General features: G+C 40.6%; 1 protein-coding gene across 2 annotated transcripts in view; it reads right to left on the minus strand.

Moving 5' to 3' along the window:
- MYO5A (myosin VA) overlaps positions 1 to 14,139 on the minus strand; it is a 116,968-nt gene that overhangs the window by 41,317 nt on the left and 61,512 nt on the right. For both annotated transcript variants that reach the window (XM_064517380.1, XM_064517379.1), the window contains exons 8-14: positions 13,800 to 13,907; positions 13,188 to 13,294; positions 10,398 to 10,663; positions 9,779 to 9,860; positions 6,177 to 6,317; positions 5,113 to 5,238; positions 2,418 to 2,501 (exon numbers count right to left, since the gene is read on the minus strand). In XM_064517380.1, the coding sequence (XP_064373450.1) occupies positions 2,418 to 2,501; positions 5,113 to 5,238; positions 6,177 to 6,317; positions 9,779 to 9,860; positions 10,398 to 10,663; positions 13,188 to 13,294; positions 13,800 to 13,907 (914 nt within the window). The remainder of the gene's footprint in view (positions 1 to 2,417; positions 2,502 to 5,112; positions 5,239 to 6,176; positions 6,318 to 9,778; positions 9,861 to 10,397; positions 10,664 to 13,187; positions 13,295 to 13,799; positions 13,908 to 14,139) is intronic.

A 14,139-nucleotide genomic window follows, 5' to 3' on the forward strand; every position in this document is an offset into this window, starting at 1 on the left:
AATCCTTAAACTAAAAAAGGAATATCATAGCTCAGCCTTATCTCACCTGAGTCTGCCAGATTAGGAACAGTCACCTCAGACTACCTCTTTAGTTGATGGAAGAATGACATCTCCAGAGGGTGATTTAGCCCATCTCCTTCCACTGACTCAATACAGAGCTTCGGATGACGGGGCCACCAGCACCTCGCTCAGCCACCTGCAGTCAGCTGGAGTGAATCTGTGTGCTCAGCCATCTGAGCTACACCACCAAGTCTTTCCATCACGTATGGAAACTTATTTGAATCCAAATATGCTTTGCCTCCAAGGAAACTACTGATGCTCTAACACAGCAGGGTGCAGGGAGGGTGTCCCCCAGTGTCCGGATTGCTGATGGACCAGATCATCTCGGGAATCAAGTACATAAGTCTCACTCCCTCCTTCCACCCCCGGGAAAGTTTGCCCGTAAAAATGGGCAAGTGCCTTTCAAAGTCACCATTTTCACAGATACTGCCTCAGTTATTGCACACAGAAGAAAGGAGCAGTGTACGGCCTTCAGCAGCAGAGGTGAACAACAGGAGAGTACTGCTGAGAAGATCCACGCTGTGGCGGTGTTTATGTTTTGTTTTGGTTTTGGTTTTTACTATCTCATCAGTTTTCTTGGTTTCACAGAACACTAGCAATGTTCAAAGAGGGGGCAAACACTGATCAAAGGGCAGATAATTCACATGGTAGAAAACAAGCAAGCATTCTTCCCCCTGTGAATTTTTCAGATCACTTAACAGACATGCTGCCAACATAATCTAACAGACCATTTCTTTCAATACAGAACAACAACAGGAAGATTTTAACAACATGCCAGTAGCAAGCAGAAAAGGCAACAACTATCATACTACTTTCATGACAACATGCATGGAAACTGAACTAGTTCAAATAGATCCTGTGGGTGGATTTATAGAGGAAGTCAATATATACAGCTCAACACTACAGAGGCTGCCAAGAGAAGCATGCGTGTCATGCACATTGGAGAGCAAAGAAACATTTTAGCTCTATGCTCAAGTCCCTAGAAGCAACATTATGCATGAGTAGGATGACAAATGATGCATTCAATTTAGAATTACCTTCTGTTGAATTTGTACAGCAGACCCAGAAGAAAGCAACAAAACAAATTAAAAATCAGAAATATAATCCTACTGCAATTACTAACAAAGAGAGCCTTCTGAAAAATACAAATGAAACATTCTCCTTTCGAAAGATGTATTTCCTTCACAATTGAATTTTTCTGTGGAAAACATTGATTTTGGTAAAATTTTCCACTGGGGAAAAACATGTTGTTTCCTAATGCTCTGACTGAATTGACTCAGCCTACTTAATCTGCCCAAGCTGTCACTATGCTTTTATGGGAGCTGTGTGTCCATCCTCCTTTTCGTACTGGACTACATCCCCCAGAGTGCCCTGCACCACTGCTTGGACAGAGGCACTGCCACTTTGCGGCACAGCCCGGACCATGCCAGCTCCCAGGAGATACCACAGTGCCTCACAAAGACACAGCACCTGATGTCAACTCAAAACATTTCAACATTTCTCAGTGGAAAGTTTGCTGTAGTTTTTCATTATACTACATGTTTTAATCATTTAACTTCATATATCCGCTCAGAATATATACAGATTAAAAAAAAAAAAAAGTTGGATTTCCTGATAGAACAGTAATTGCACTGCCCTGATAATTGTATATAGTCTGTCCTTGACACCAAGCTTTCTGGGACATTAGAGCTAGCAAATTCCCAACAGCCATCATAAGGCAATGTTGAGTTAATTGCTTTTACATTTCAGAAGAGCACAACTAGCATTTCTGCCATAAAGTAGGCAATTGCCACTGAGCACCTGTTCTATAATATTCCTTCATGCAATATTTTTCAATTCAGATGTAGCTCTTCATAAATATCAAAAAGGCAAGACTCAGTAACTAACGGTCCATATCCTCAGCCCCTGTAGATTTCCTTCCCCTCTCATTTTTTTTCCTGGAACAGAATTTTTCTCTCCTTCAGAGATTTTCTGCTCAATTCTCAGGCCAAAACCAAGGAGCTTCTACTTTCAGATTAAAAAAAAAAGAAAATAAACAAAAAGACTCCCCAGAAGCCAAGGGCTTGGCTATTAAGCCTTCTTTTACTACTATAGTATACCAGTTAAAAAAAAAAGTTTGAATTTTGACACACTGGAATCCATGGCTAAATATAGACTGATCTTACAAGGAGGAAAATCAGGCTACAGGACTTTCTAAATTTGTAGGATAACCAAGTAAAACATAAACTATGCTAATTTTCAGATGATCTGACACTAAGAGGCAAAACTTTCCTAAGTTCATGAGAAATTTCATAGGAAAATGACCCTGAACTCAGGACTTCACAATAGCAAAAGAAAATAAAAATCCTTATACTAACCTTACTTGATTTTAGGACCTTAATTTGTTCTTCATAAACTGTGTCCTTATTCTTTTCCAAAAAGCCTTCACATTGATATTCCACCTGAAAAGTCATTTTACAAAAAGTAAGTATTAAAAGTGTTTAATAGGAATGTTTTATACATAATTCAGCAGCTGTAGCACTCACATTTAAAACAGATAATTCTTGTGGATATTGAAAATATCAGCCCTCAAATTTTTCTGTTAAATACAGATTTTGCTCAAAGAAACTGCTTTCCAGTAAAGTGTAAAACATTAAACCATGCGGAAATTAATAATACTGTTGTGTTATACTAGACAAATTGCACTGCAGAGAGATGCCCGTGGTAAGACGTGATCGAATGGTTACCATAAAGGTGAAGAATCAGAACTTGTGTTGAACATCTCCAAGTTGAAGTTATCAGGGCTGCAAAACTGTGAGAAACCCAGATGTAACTGAGAAGAAAGTATCTCATCTCACTAGCTGAGATAAAGTAAGTAAATCTGCCTGCAACTTTTTATGAAAATGCTTTATATGTACTATTTTTCCAGGGGTAAAAAAAAGTCTGAATGTTGTTACAATACACAACAATCTTCTCTCACAGGGCCACGGATTCTCCTGGACCAACGAATGGCCAGGCCTTCAAATGAAAACCTGAGAGATCACTGTTGTAATTGAAGGCTGAACAAAAAAGAAAATCTATTGTCAAAAATCTGTACCTTAGAATTTCAACATTAATTAACATAAATAGTCCAACGCTATCTAAATGTCTCACACACTAACTGTCCGAAGGAGGATCCTGTATCAGCAGAAGTGCAGACTACGAACTACAAGAGCAGACCCTTAAACAGATTTTGTTCTTTCGGAGTAGATAGATGGACGCCCATCAGCAGCCCCCCTTTCAGTACTGCCATTTAACAATGCTTGCACAATGCTGCAAAGAATTAAACCCCATATCCTATGGGGAAAAAAGGCAGAGGACCTCCCCAAGGTCTAGCCACAACTCCAACGCCACCCTGCTACTGCGGGTACCGCCAACGGGCGGTAGGGACGGAGGCTGACACGGTGCCGCCAGAGGGCAGCAAGGTCTCTGCGCTCTTCCAGCCAAGGACAGGACAGGCACCGAGTTTACTAACCTGCCAGCTACGGCTTCTTTTTTTCCTTCCAGATGTCTGTATGCACTCACGTAAGCATACGTGAAAGTACGTATTGTTTAGCACAGATAGCGCACAAGAGCTTTGAGCTCTGCCAATACCTGCTTAGAGCTACTTTTAGCTTTTCTTGGACCACACTCCTCAAACTAGTCATAGGAAAGCCCTATTTTCAAACACTGAAGTTTAGCCTATTTAACAGTATATGAAATTTTAATTAAGTCCTTCCTGTTCTCCCATCCAGCAAAGAAAACAGAACTCCTGAGTCTAACAAGAACATTTCTGTAACTGTTTACTTTCCTTAAGGGAACATTAGAAGCAACAGGAACAGGATCTCCCTTCTAGGTACAAATTCAAGGAACTGGGGGAAATAAAGTGGAGGCAAATAAGGGCCTCAAATCCTGTAAATCAGCACATACAAAGCTATGGATAAGAATCCCAGAATACTTCTAAGCACTGATTTGGCAAATCTGACAAAATTCTCAACCAGCTTCTTTGTTCAACAGAACAATTATCTTAAATTGGATTAATTTTGTTTAATTTTAACCTGCAGAGTTGCTCAGCCTGATTATGCACATGGTCAGAGTCTAATGAAACATGCACTGCACTGAGCTACTCGTCTTCCAGCTTACTAGAAATAGCTGTTCACTGAGCAGCAGAGGCAAAGGGTGGAAAAAGTACATACTGCTCCAGTGGTAAGAAGGGTGTGTTAGCCTCTTTCCTGTTTGCACATTAAGATGGCAGCAAAACCAACACCATTTTGTCGTTGCTCTTTAGCTAAAAATATAGTGAGATGTATGATTTTCTATCATCAGGCATATTTCTATGGTGCAACTGGAATTTGTACAATTATGTTGTGACTTGCAAATACACTAAGCTGTTATGTTTTGAAGAAAGGATGGCTAGTGGTTAGAGCATGTGATAGAAGTCAGGAGCTCTTGTTTGTGCTCCTGGTTCTGCACAGCTGCCAGATCAGCTTCATTCTTCTGTTCTGGTATAGAGACAGGCACACACTTTGCAAGAAGCTGAGTAGAAAATTAGGCTACTGTCCACTGATCAGCCCCTCAGCTCATTACTACTGCCTCATGGCCAGTGGAAACGCTTGCCAGGCACTCCCTAACCAACTTCATCAAACTGAATCACATTAGCCAAAATCTGCTGTTTAAACTGATTGAGCTGAAGTGGCTCACCATGTCTGACCCAGGAGAGAAAGCCATCAGCGGAAACCCCTAAGAACTTGAAGGGCACAGTAATGAGCAAGCGGAGTGGTAACCTCTGGCACAACCAGATGTGGAAGTGTATGTCAGTCCACAGACCGAGCTCTGTATCTAGTCTGCAGACAGGTTTTACCAGGCAAGAAAGCAGCCCAACAGCCTGGTCTATGCACGCTCAAAGTGCTTCCAGGCATCAGCTTCATTCTGAGTCAGGAGCTATCCCAGCCTGGTAACTGCTTGCAACAGCTGCTTATCTCAACTTTCCTCTCTGCCCCCACACTCTTAGTAACTCAAACTCTGGGAAAGAAGTACCAAAATTAAAATCCTTACCTTGTCAGCAAAGTGTTGGATGATAAAAGCCTTATTTGACAAACGTGGTTTTTCAAAGAGGGCACATTTATTCAAGTGAGTATTGTATAGTTTTTGGGCCCAAGTGTCATCTGAGCCTTTTGGCATCTATGTAAAAGAACACATAACACCACTTAAAATTTCTTGAAAATTTTTCAGTGCTGAAAGAAACTAGGAAGATGGGGGACAATACTTCATGTTTTGCTTTAAAACTCCACTGCAACTTCCGTGATTTCCAGTACCAAGTAACCTGCTACGCACTTGCACTTCACACGCTTAAGGCTGAGTGCAGTGCCTGCTACCGACCCCCAACACCCACAGCTGCCTCCTTCTCCATGACTCTCCCTGATGCTTATGGAGTGAATCCTTTAACTGAATTACTGAAATACCAAATGGAGAGAGAAGGAGAAGAAGAAAGAAGGTAGAACCTAGAAATAAATATATAGAACATACAATGCTAATAATGCTTTCAGTGTCACACACGGGAAAGCAAGGACCCAAGAGATACATTACCTGAGATGGGGCAGTCCCACAGCACCTTAGCGGCTCAGAACTGCACCACCATCACTAGAAATTCTGTGATGCTATCACACAAAAACCCCAAGCTGAGATCCCACTGAATTAGACACCACGCACCATGCAATAAAGAAACAGTGCCAATTACATGGCTTATATAATCTAAGATAAAAGACAAAAGATGAGACTTCAAGTGGGAGGTGATCTTAGGAGAAATTTGACAGAACCGAAGACTGCATTTGCTATGCTCAGGAAGGAGAAAGTTGCCACAGTCAAAATAAATGTTGATCAGAGACCTAGGAGCAGCTATAGATACTTGGATGGAGAGGGGGGAAAAAAAACAAAAAAAACAAAAACAAAAAAACACATGACTAAGACTTCTTCTGTAATTGCAGCTCTGTAAGTTCTCCAAATCACTTGAACAGCAGAGTGTCAAAACAATGGTTATATGCAGATGACTCTTCCCTGTCAGGCTCCAGAAATAGGATGGCTGATGACTTCTTTCACTATAAAAGCCTGTGAACACACACCTTACACTCCTCATCTAATAGATCCAGAATTCCCATTTTGGCCTCTATGAGGTTAATGCAAGGCTGATTGTCGTAGAAATCAATCAAGGTCCACGGTATTTGCTCCTTCATATATTCTTCCTGTTCCAATTTAAAGACATGCTACAGGGCAAAAAGAAAAGAGTTTTCTGTGAAATAAAATGCAGAATAAGTACACAGAACTCTCACTTGAATTCTTCTTAGCACATTAATCCAGGCTATCAAGTGACAAAGGAGTTAACTGAATAAACCCTTTAACAACTAAGTGCATGAAAGATGAATTAACCTTTTTTACTAGCATAAGAACAAGAGACTAAATTAGAGCATTCTTCTGTATTCTCTGAAAATAAGGTCTATTTTGTCCTATCTTTTTACTATATTGCCCCACAATTATTATAAGCTGTTTTGATTTAAAAACACACAACCCAGAAAAATACAGGAACAGCAATTTATAAATTTGGATGTGCCACACATTTGTGATTTTCAAGTTATGAATACTGTTCCATTTCAAATAAAATTTCACTACATATACTTTTGTGTTTTCTTGTAAAAGAACAGTTCCATCTTCTCTCAAATGACTACTATTTTTTTCTGAGATAATGTATTGCATAAAAATATACTCCAGCAAAAACATGAAAGAATGACTTTGACTATTAGCACACAAAATTCTTTAAAAAAAACTTTGTGGAAATTCTATCTAGTACAAAGGGCAACAAAATGAAACTGTAAACATTTGAAAAAAATCATAAAAAGGTGAACCTCTTTAATGAAATATGCATAGGAGATAAAATGAAACTTCAGAAAAATGAAGATAATAGTAATAATAAAAAATATTAAACAAGCAAATTGTGGTCTTAATAGCACAAGCACATTTTTTAAATAAAAAGACTGCTGACTCCAGTTATTTTAAACTATGTTTATTCCCATTTAAATTTTAATATATACTAACTGCTCTGATAGGCAAAAATAAATTCAGAATATATCTTACTAAACACCAAGCAACACCATTGCGGACACCATTTAGGGGACCAACACAAACACCTGTATTCTTAGAACAACGGTTCTTAATTATCCTCTTAATTCAAAGTGGAAGTCTATAAACACCCTGTAGCTCTCCAGCACACATCAGTAAGATAGCAGAAAACTATCCTGACAAAGCAGTTTATCGCTTTTATTTCATTAGCTTAACACAATCCTTTCCAAAATAGCACTCCCTGAAAGCGCTCATGGGAGTCATTCCACATGCTGGTCACTTAACAGCTGCATTACATGGTAAGTTAATTCCTGACAGGAAAGTAAATGATAAAATTTTATTGGCGAATCATATCCAAGCTATCTAAATCCTAAAAGAAAACATAAAACCGTATCTTTACTGTAAAGGAATTAGCAATTATGCGGTGAAAAATGTCTTCAGACATCATCTGGTTTACAAGGTGATCATCACACCGCAGAGGGCTACCGAGGCGGTCGGTGCGCTGGGGCACACGACGCGGGAGCAGAGGCTGAGCGAGCTGGCTTTGTTCAGCCTGCAGAAGTGGAGGCTCAGAGGGGATCTTAGCTGTCTACAGCTGTCTAATGGGAGGGTATGGAGAAGACAGAGCTACCTTATTCTCAGAGGTGCCCACTCGAAAGACAAGAGGTAAAAGGTACAAGCTGGAATACTGAAAATTCTGACTTGATATAGGGAAAAGCAATCTTTACCATGAAGGTGGTCAAACGCTGGAACAGGGGCCTGGAGAAGTTGTGGAATCTCCACCCTTGGAGATGGTCAGAACTCGACCGGGAGGGCCCTGAGCAACCCTCTTGACTGGATCTGCTCAGAGCAGCAGACTGGGCCATGTACCTTCTCACAGTCCCCTCCAACCTACACAGTTTGTGACTCTATGAATGTACAGTGCAAAATCCCCTCCTCCTAAGCCTGACATTTTAAGGAAGCAAAGAGTGAAGATTGTTATGAAAGACCTAGCAAATACAAAAGCTTTTACATCAGATGGCTCAGTACTGGGAGAAGTTCATGGCATCACAAAATAATGCCATGCTGTACATGAAGAAGCTGTCACAGTTTCACGTTTGTGTAAGTTGTGGCATTTGTCAAAGAAACAACAACTTTAATGTTGAACCATGTTCTTACCTGTAGAGATACAGCTACTGTCCTTATTTTCTAAGGAACTGTGCTGTGCCGGTATGTCCTGACAATCTATTCAGACATATCTAGTCATGCCAAGACTTACTGTTGTTGTTAAGTTCATTTAATTTTCCAATTCCATGAAGTTGAGTTTTCTTAAACAGCAGTACAGAAGCTGCCACTTCCATCTTTTTTACATCCTCCTCTCTCCAGCACCAAAAGCCGCCACAGAGAGAGACAAGGTGTTGGATGGGTGAGAGAGGGAGGAGTGAGGGGCCAGGCTACGTGGTACTTCAGCAACCCCAGCTGGTACAAGGGCTACTGACAGCCCTTTTCTAAACAGCCTTCAACCCTAGGCCTCCCTGCTGCATTCCAGGTAGCAGAGATCAGTCCTATGGGAACATGTTGAGAAGTGTGGTGTTTTGGTATCTTATCAGAAAATCAAAGTAGCTACAAAAAAAAGCCCCTTCGCCCTCTCCTTCGTGAAATGAGTGCTGATAGCAAACGTGAGACAGGAGGAGAACATCGGGAGAGTGATCATTACTGAACTGAACCCTTATAACTTTCACAGTGACTGAGCTTTTGCTGCAAAGCTGAGAGATCTCAGAAATTCTGTGTAACTAGCAGTTATGACATCCAGCTTATGGAGTTGAAACCATCTGTAGGAGTACAAATACAGAAAACACTTTTTGGAGCTGGAAAGCTCAGCTTCAGTTCTGACAAACAGCTTACTTCCAGTCATGTATCTCCGCTGCTGGGATTAACAATTGCTCAGGGTGATCCAATTCTGCAAATATGCACCACCATTGAGGTACATTTGTAAATATAGTTCAGAGCTATTTCAGTACTGCAGTGGAGCCTAGCAACACAGCTAGCATAAATAACTTGGTTCCTCATTCTGCAGGTAAGATATATAATTACAAACATCACTAAGCCTGAGGAGAGAGTGAGAATGAATTGTGATCTCTCTGAAGGAGGGAGAAGAGATGCCTCTTAGTACACAGCAGTAATCAACTTTACGAGGTGGCTGTAAACTCTCAAAAAATAATGCCAGTTGCACCAGCAGAGGAAAATGAAAGTGGCAGACTTCCAGCAGTGTACTTCTGCTCACTGCTGTCAGTGAAGAGGTTCTCATCGGAGGTTACAAAGACACAACTAACTCCAAGTTCATCCACATAGTACTCTCATTGACAGGCAATCTCAGGGTCTTAATTGCAAAGCACTGCTTCTGTCTTATAATTGTTACTGTGATCAGAATTTCAAATAGTCCCAGAGTAGCAGTTAGTCACAAAATCTATTTCTAGGAGATAGACAATCTTTCCCCATCCCCCAAAGCCCACGGCCAGGACAGCTGGCTAATAGACTGAAGGAATTCATCTTAACCACTCGGGACCCAATTAGCAGAATGGACTTTGGTGAGGGGAAAGGGGAAGGGAAATGCCAGTAATTTCCTACTTACCATATTGAACTGTTGCTGCAGTTTTTCATTGGCATAGTTGATACAGAACTGTTCAAAGCTGTTGATCTCAAATGTCTCAAATCTAAAAAATGCAGATATTCAAAATTACTAGTGCAGTGAAAAAAAAAACCAAAATAAATGACCCTATAATTTTAAAGTCCTTCTCTCCAAATTCATTAAGTTATCCCAGCTATATCAAGCAATGAAGCAGATAGAGAAATGGGAAACTGCAGTACAAGGGCAATTCAGAAATGCCCCCTCTTCTGGCTGCTGGAGGAGATGAGGAACATAGAGAAAGGATGGATGCTCCTGGAGAGCATGTTAATCACCTTTGCCCTCCCTAAAACTGCTCCCCCAAAGGAACTCTGAGATTACAATTCTATTGTAATTTTCCACAATGCAATACATAAAGGAACTATCAAGGCCAAAAATATCCCACTATAAATGTCAAACCTGAAACCCAAGACAGAGATCTTAGATTAATGTCAAAATAAACACCTACTTCTTTCAGATGGAATAAGTAGCTGCTAAGGTTTTTGGTTTAATCCACACAGCACTACATGATAAAGACAGAGACACTGTGCAGTGAGGTAATTATGTCCGTGGCACAAAGACTCACCCGTAGATGTCCAACACTCCAATGAATGAATGCTGTTTTACAGCAGAATGAAGGGCTTTGTTCACATGATCTACAATCCAGTTAAAAAGATTAGCATAGATATGTTTGGCAAGTGCATCTCTGGCATTGATGGCATGAAGTTTAGAAATAGGCTTGATGTAGGTTTCGGTGGCAGTGGCGAGCTTCCTATGGCAAAGCCAGTGGGCCATCTCTTCGTACTCCACACCCATGAGGTCACAGAAGATGGCGAGGGGTTCATGTTTGGGCTAATAAAAACAAACTTGTTAGGTCTTGAAACAGTGCTACCAAAAGCACATGTGTAATCATGCAATCAGAACTGCCTGCCAGAAGTGATCTAACAACAAGCAGCAACTGCATACTTTCTTAGCTCTTCTTCCCTCAAAATGTAACAAGTTCCCTATCCACTTATCACATTTACATCACTTGAGTAAATTACTGAATCACAGTTTCCCCAAAGGCATTTTACTATACCTGTGTTCACCAAAAAGCCCCGCACAGGGAACCCACAACTTTCGCAGAAATGAATCATCTAACTTTGCAAGGATAGGCCTTGTATTTGAATTCTCATAACCAACTGTTTCAGTTCTAAGTACAGAGAATAGCGAGATGACAAGGGCAGGACAGCAGCTGTGTGCTGAGGATAGCATGGAGCAAAACTCTTGAGTGGCACTCTCATCTATTCACATACATCCCTGGCTGGGATCTACACGTAACGGGCCATCACAGTCCAAGTCAAGAACGAAGAGGAAGAGGTATGGAAGGGCTTTAGCACTCTGGTCTCAGAAATTAACACACGCATTTCCCTAATGAATAGTGAAAACAAATGTTAAAAGATTAGAGCACACAAAGGACATTGTTTAACTCTCAAGTTGGACTGTACAAGTCTAAGAAAAAAAATGACCTTTGGTCAATGGAATAAAATCACCTAGCAAGACTGCATCTTGAAAAGGCTATACAGTATTCCTATATAAAGTCAGTGCAGTGGGTTTACCACTTAATGAGTTAAGATACCACACCTCATTGCTAGCAGGCAAACTGATAGCTAGAAATCAAGGCAAGTCTTTCCTGTTAAGGAACTCTCCTAACACTACCTCCTCTTCAGGTTCACTTCACACCCAGTGGCTCAACAGCATGCTGACAAGGACAGATGACAGGGACCTGTTACTGTATGCCCAGTAACTTCAGGGTACATCAGCTTTATCCCTCTATTTCCAAGTCTTCCAGCCTTCTGAAGTCTCTGGGGCATTCTCTAGTCCTTACAGCACAAAGTTCCTGCGGCAGGGACACCGGACCCTTTCAACTTAACCACACCACTTTAATCAGCTCAGAAGACAATAAATAATAAAGTAATAATAATAAAAATAATAAACACTGCACAGAAAAAGTGTCACAGTAGGGTTACTCAAGCTGGCATTAAACAAACTGATTCATTCACACAGCACAATGCAGAGACAGAGGCACTTAGCTCCCTGAAGTGGTACCAGTGCATCACTGTGCCCGTGTTTCCCAGATGGACCAACTTGAATGGCAACAGAGCTCTGCAATGACATGGCTACTGTCAGAGAACAGCACAGCTCAGGTAGCTGATGCCATTGAGCAGATACTCACCTCTGCCTGCTAATGTTTCCTACTTCAGGATGGGATTGCACAAGAACTTTCAGCTTTGTACTAGCTCGTTCAGTGGGATTCCTGCACTGATGATACTCATTACAAAATAAGCTAGCTCATCATGTTCTGGGGCTCATCAGCTTCCTATCTGAGATCATTAAATTAGGCTTTCTTTGCAGTGAGTTTTTAAGACACACCAAAGAGATAGCCTATCACTGTGGTTTCACAGCAGCTGTCCAATATATCCCACATACAGTGTCAGACCAGGCAGCTGCATCAGCTGCAGCCTGATGGAGGACCTGTTGTCTCAGCCCCACAAACTGCTACCGCAGATGCTTGAGAAACCAGCTGTGAGTACAGTGAGAAAAAACTCCTTCAAATGCTACTAATGTTTGAAGAGAAAGACAGATGAAGGCTGCATGGTCCAGCAGTGGACATTCAGGGCAAGGCAGAATGAGAAACTGGTCACTTGAGAGTCCAAGGAAGAGAAGAACAACAAGAAGAAAACAAGCCAGATCCTTTTCTCTCCTCTCATCTCCAGAATATGAGCTTCAGTAAGAAGTTTTGGTCCTCATTGAATAAAGAGTGTTTTTCAGAACAGACTTCACACTCCCCATTGCTGACCTCCAGACAGGTAAGAAATGACTGATAAAATTATGACACCCTTAAAGAGTTACATGAATCACTGCTTATCTGTACACCCTGTGCTGCCCCCCAGACTCCTCAGAGAGCTTTGAGAAATGTTTGATTTCCAATTGTTTGTGTCAGTCTGGCATTTAACATAAAACAACCCATCCTGCAAACCATTTACTGTAGGCAGGGAAACAATTTATGTAGGAATATAAAGATCTATACACCTGCCCAGGACTTCAAAGCTAATCTGTCTCGGAGAGTTTTCTAGGGCAGACCAATTACAATTTTGAAAAGAAATTAAGGCAACCACAGTTATAATATGGAGAGTCTGTGTAAAGGATCTAAACTGCAAAGAGTTGAATCCATCTGCAAAGAAAACAGTGAAAATGTTACCAAACTAGAAAGAAACACATTGCTTGTGTTTTCATATTGTTACTCTTTTTCACCAGAGGTCCCTACCCCTGCAAATAAACAGAAGACAGAACTGCCATAGTAGAAACCAGGCCTCTGAGCTCATTTACTACTCACAGGAATAGTGCAGCTGTCGGCATCCCGAGATGCAAACTCCACATTGCCCAAGTGAAGGATACCAGCAAGGATTCGAAAAATTCCCATCTGGTAGGAATCACTAATCCCTGAAAGAGGATGAATAAAATATTTTGAGTGAAGAGAGAAGTAAAGAACCAAGAGCTGCAGCTGATGAAAAATTTTATTAGGAAGAGAGAGAAAAACTGTCACCAGTATGTGTTTTTGCAGAGAATCTGGTATTCGAAAGTGCTGCTTGGCTCCACTTCTATTAATAGCTTTTTACATCCAGATGCAAAAAAGATCCATTAAACTGAACTGTTTAATTTGCTGTTTCAAAGTGCTTTCTCAGTGACCTCCAACACTATATAAGCTACATCAAGGGAATCCCACATTTATTTATGCTCATATAATATGCCCTACTCCTGCACTAGATATGTGATTCCACTGCAATTTAAATATCTTTTAAATGCAATAAAAGTATCTTGATCCCAAAGGTAATCAAACTCTCCTGTTTTTTAAACAAAGCAGAGTATGAAGAAAACAAACACAAACAACACTGAAAACATTTGCTAGAATATCAAATTTGGGATATGACAATGTTTTACAGATTACCTAGCAAAGTGCAGGCTTGCCTGGTGTTTACCATTTCCTTAGCATCATCAATACCATCAATCACGGGGCTTCCACCTTGCTTCGTGTAGTGAAAGTAATTTGCATTCCCTGCAAGACAAAAAAACAAATCTTTTACACACACAAATGTAGAAATTCACCTCACTGCAAGTGTATCTGTGTAAAGCTATGTAATGATTAAGTTGCTCCTGGCAAAATCCATGGTTTGAAATATGTCAGTGTATTTTTATCTCTGACTCATAGGATCCTACCTACTCTGGAGAAGAATTTTTTCTAGATTTAACAGTGCAGATAAGTATTCCTAAAGCTATTTGGTTCCTAT

Source organism: Dromaius novaehollandiae, chromosome 10 (assembly GCF_036370855.1).
Source record: "Dromaius novaehollandiae isolate bDroNov1 chromosome 10, bDroNov1.hap1, whole genome shotgun sequence".
NCBI classification, from domain to species: Eukaryota; Metazoa; Chordata; class Aves; order Casuariiformes; family Dromaiidae; genus Dromaius; species Dromaius novaehollandiae.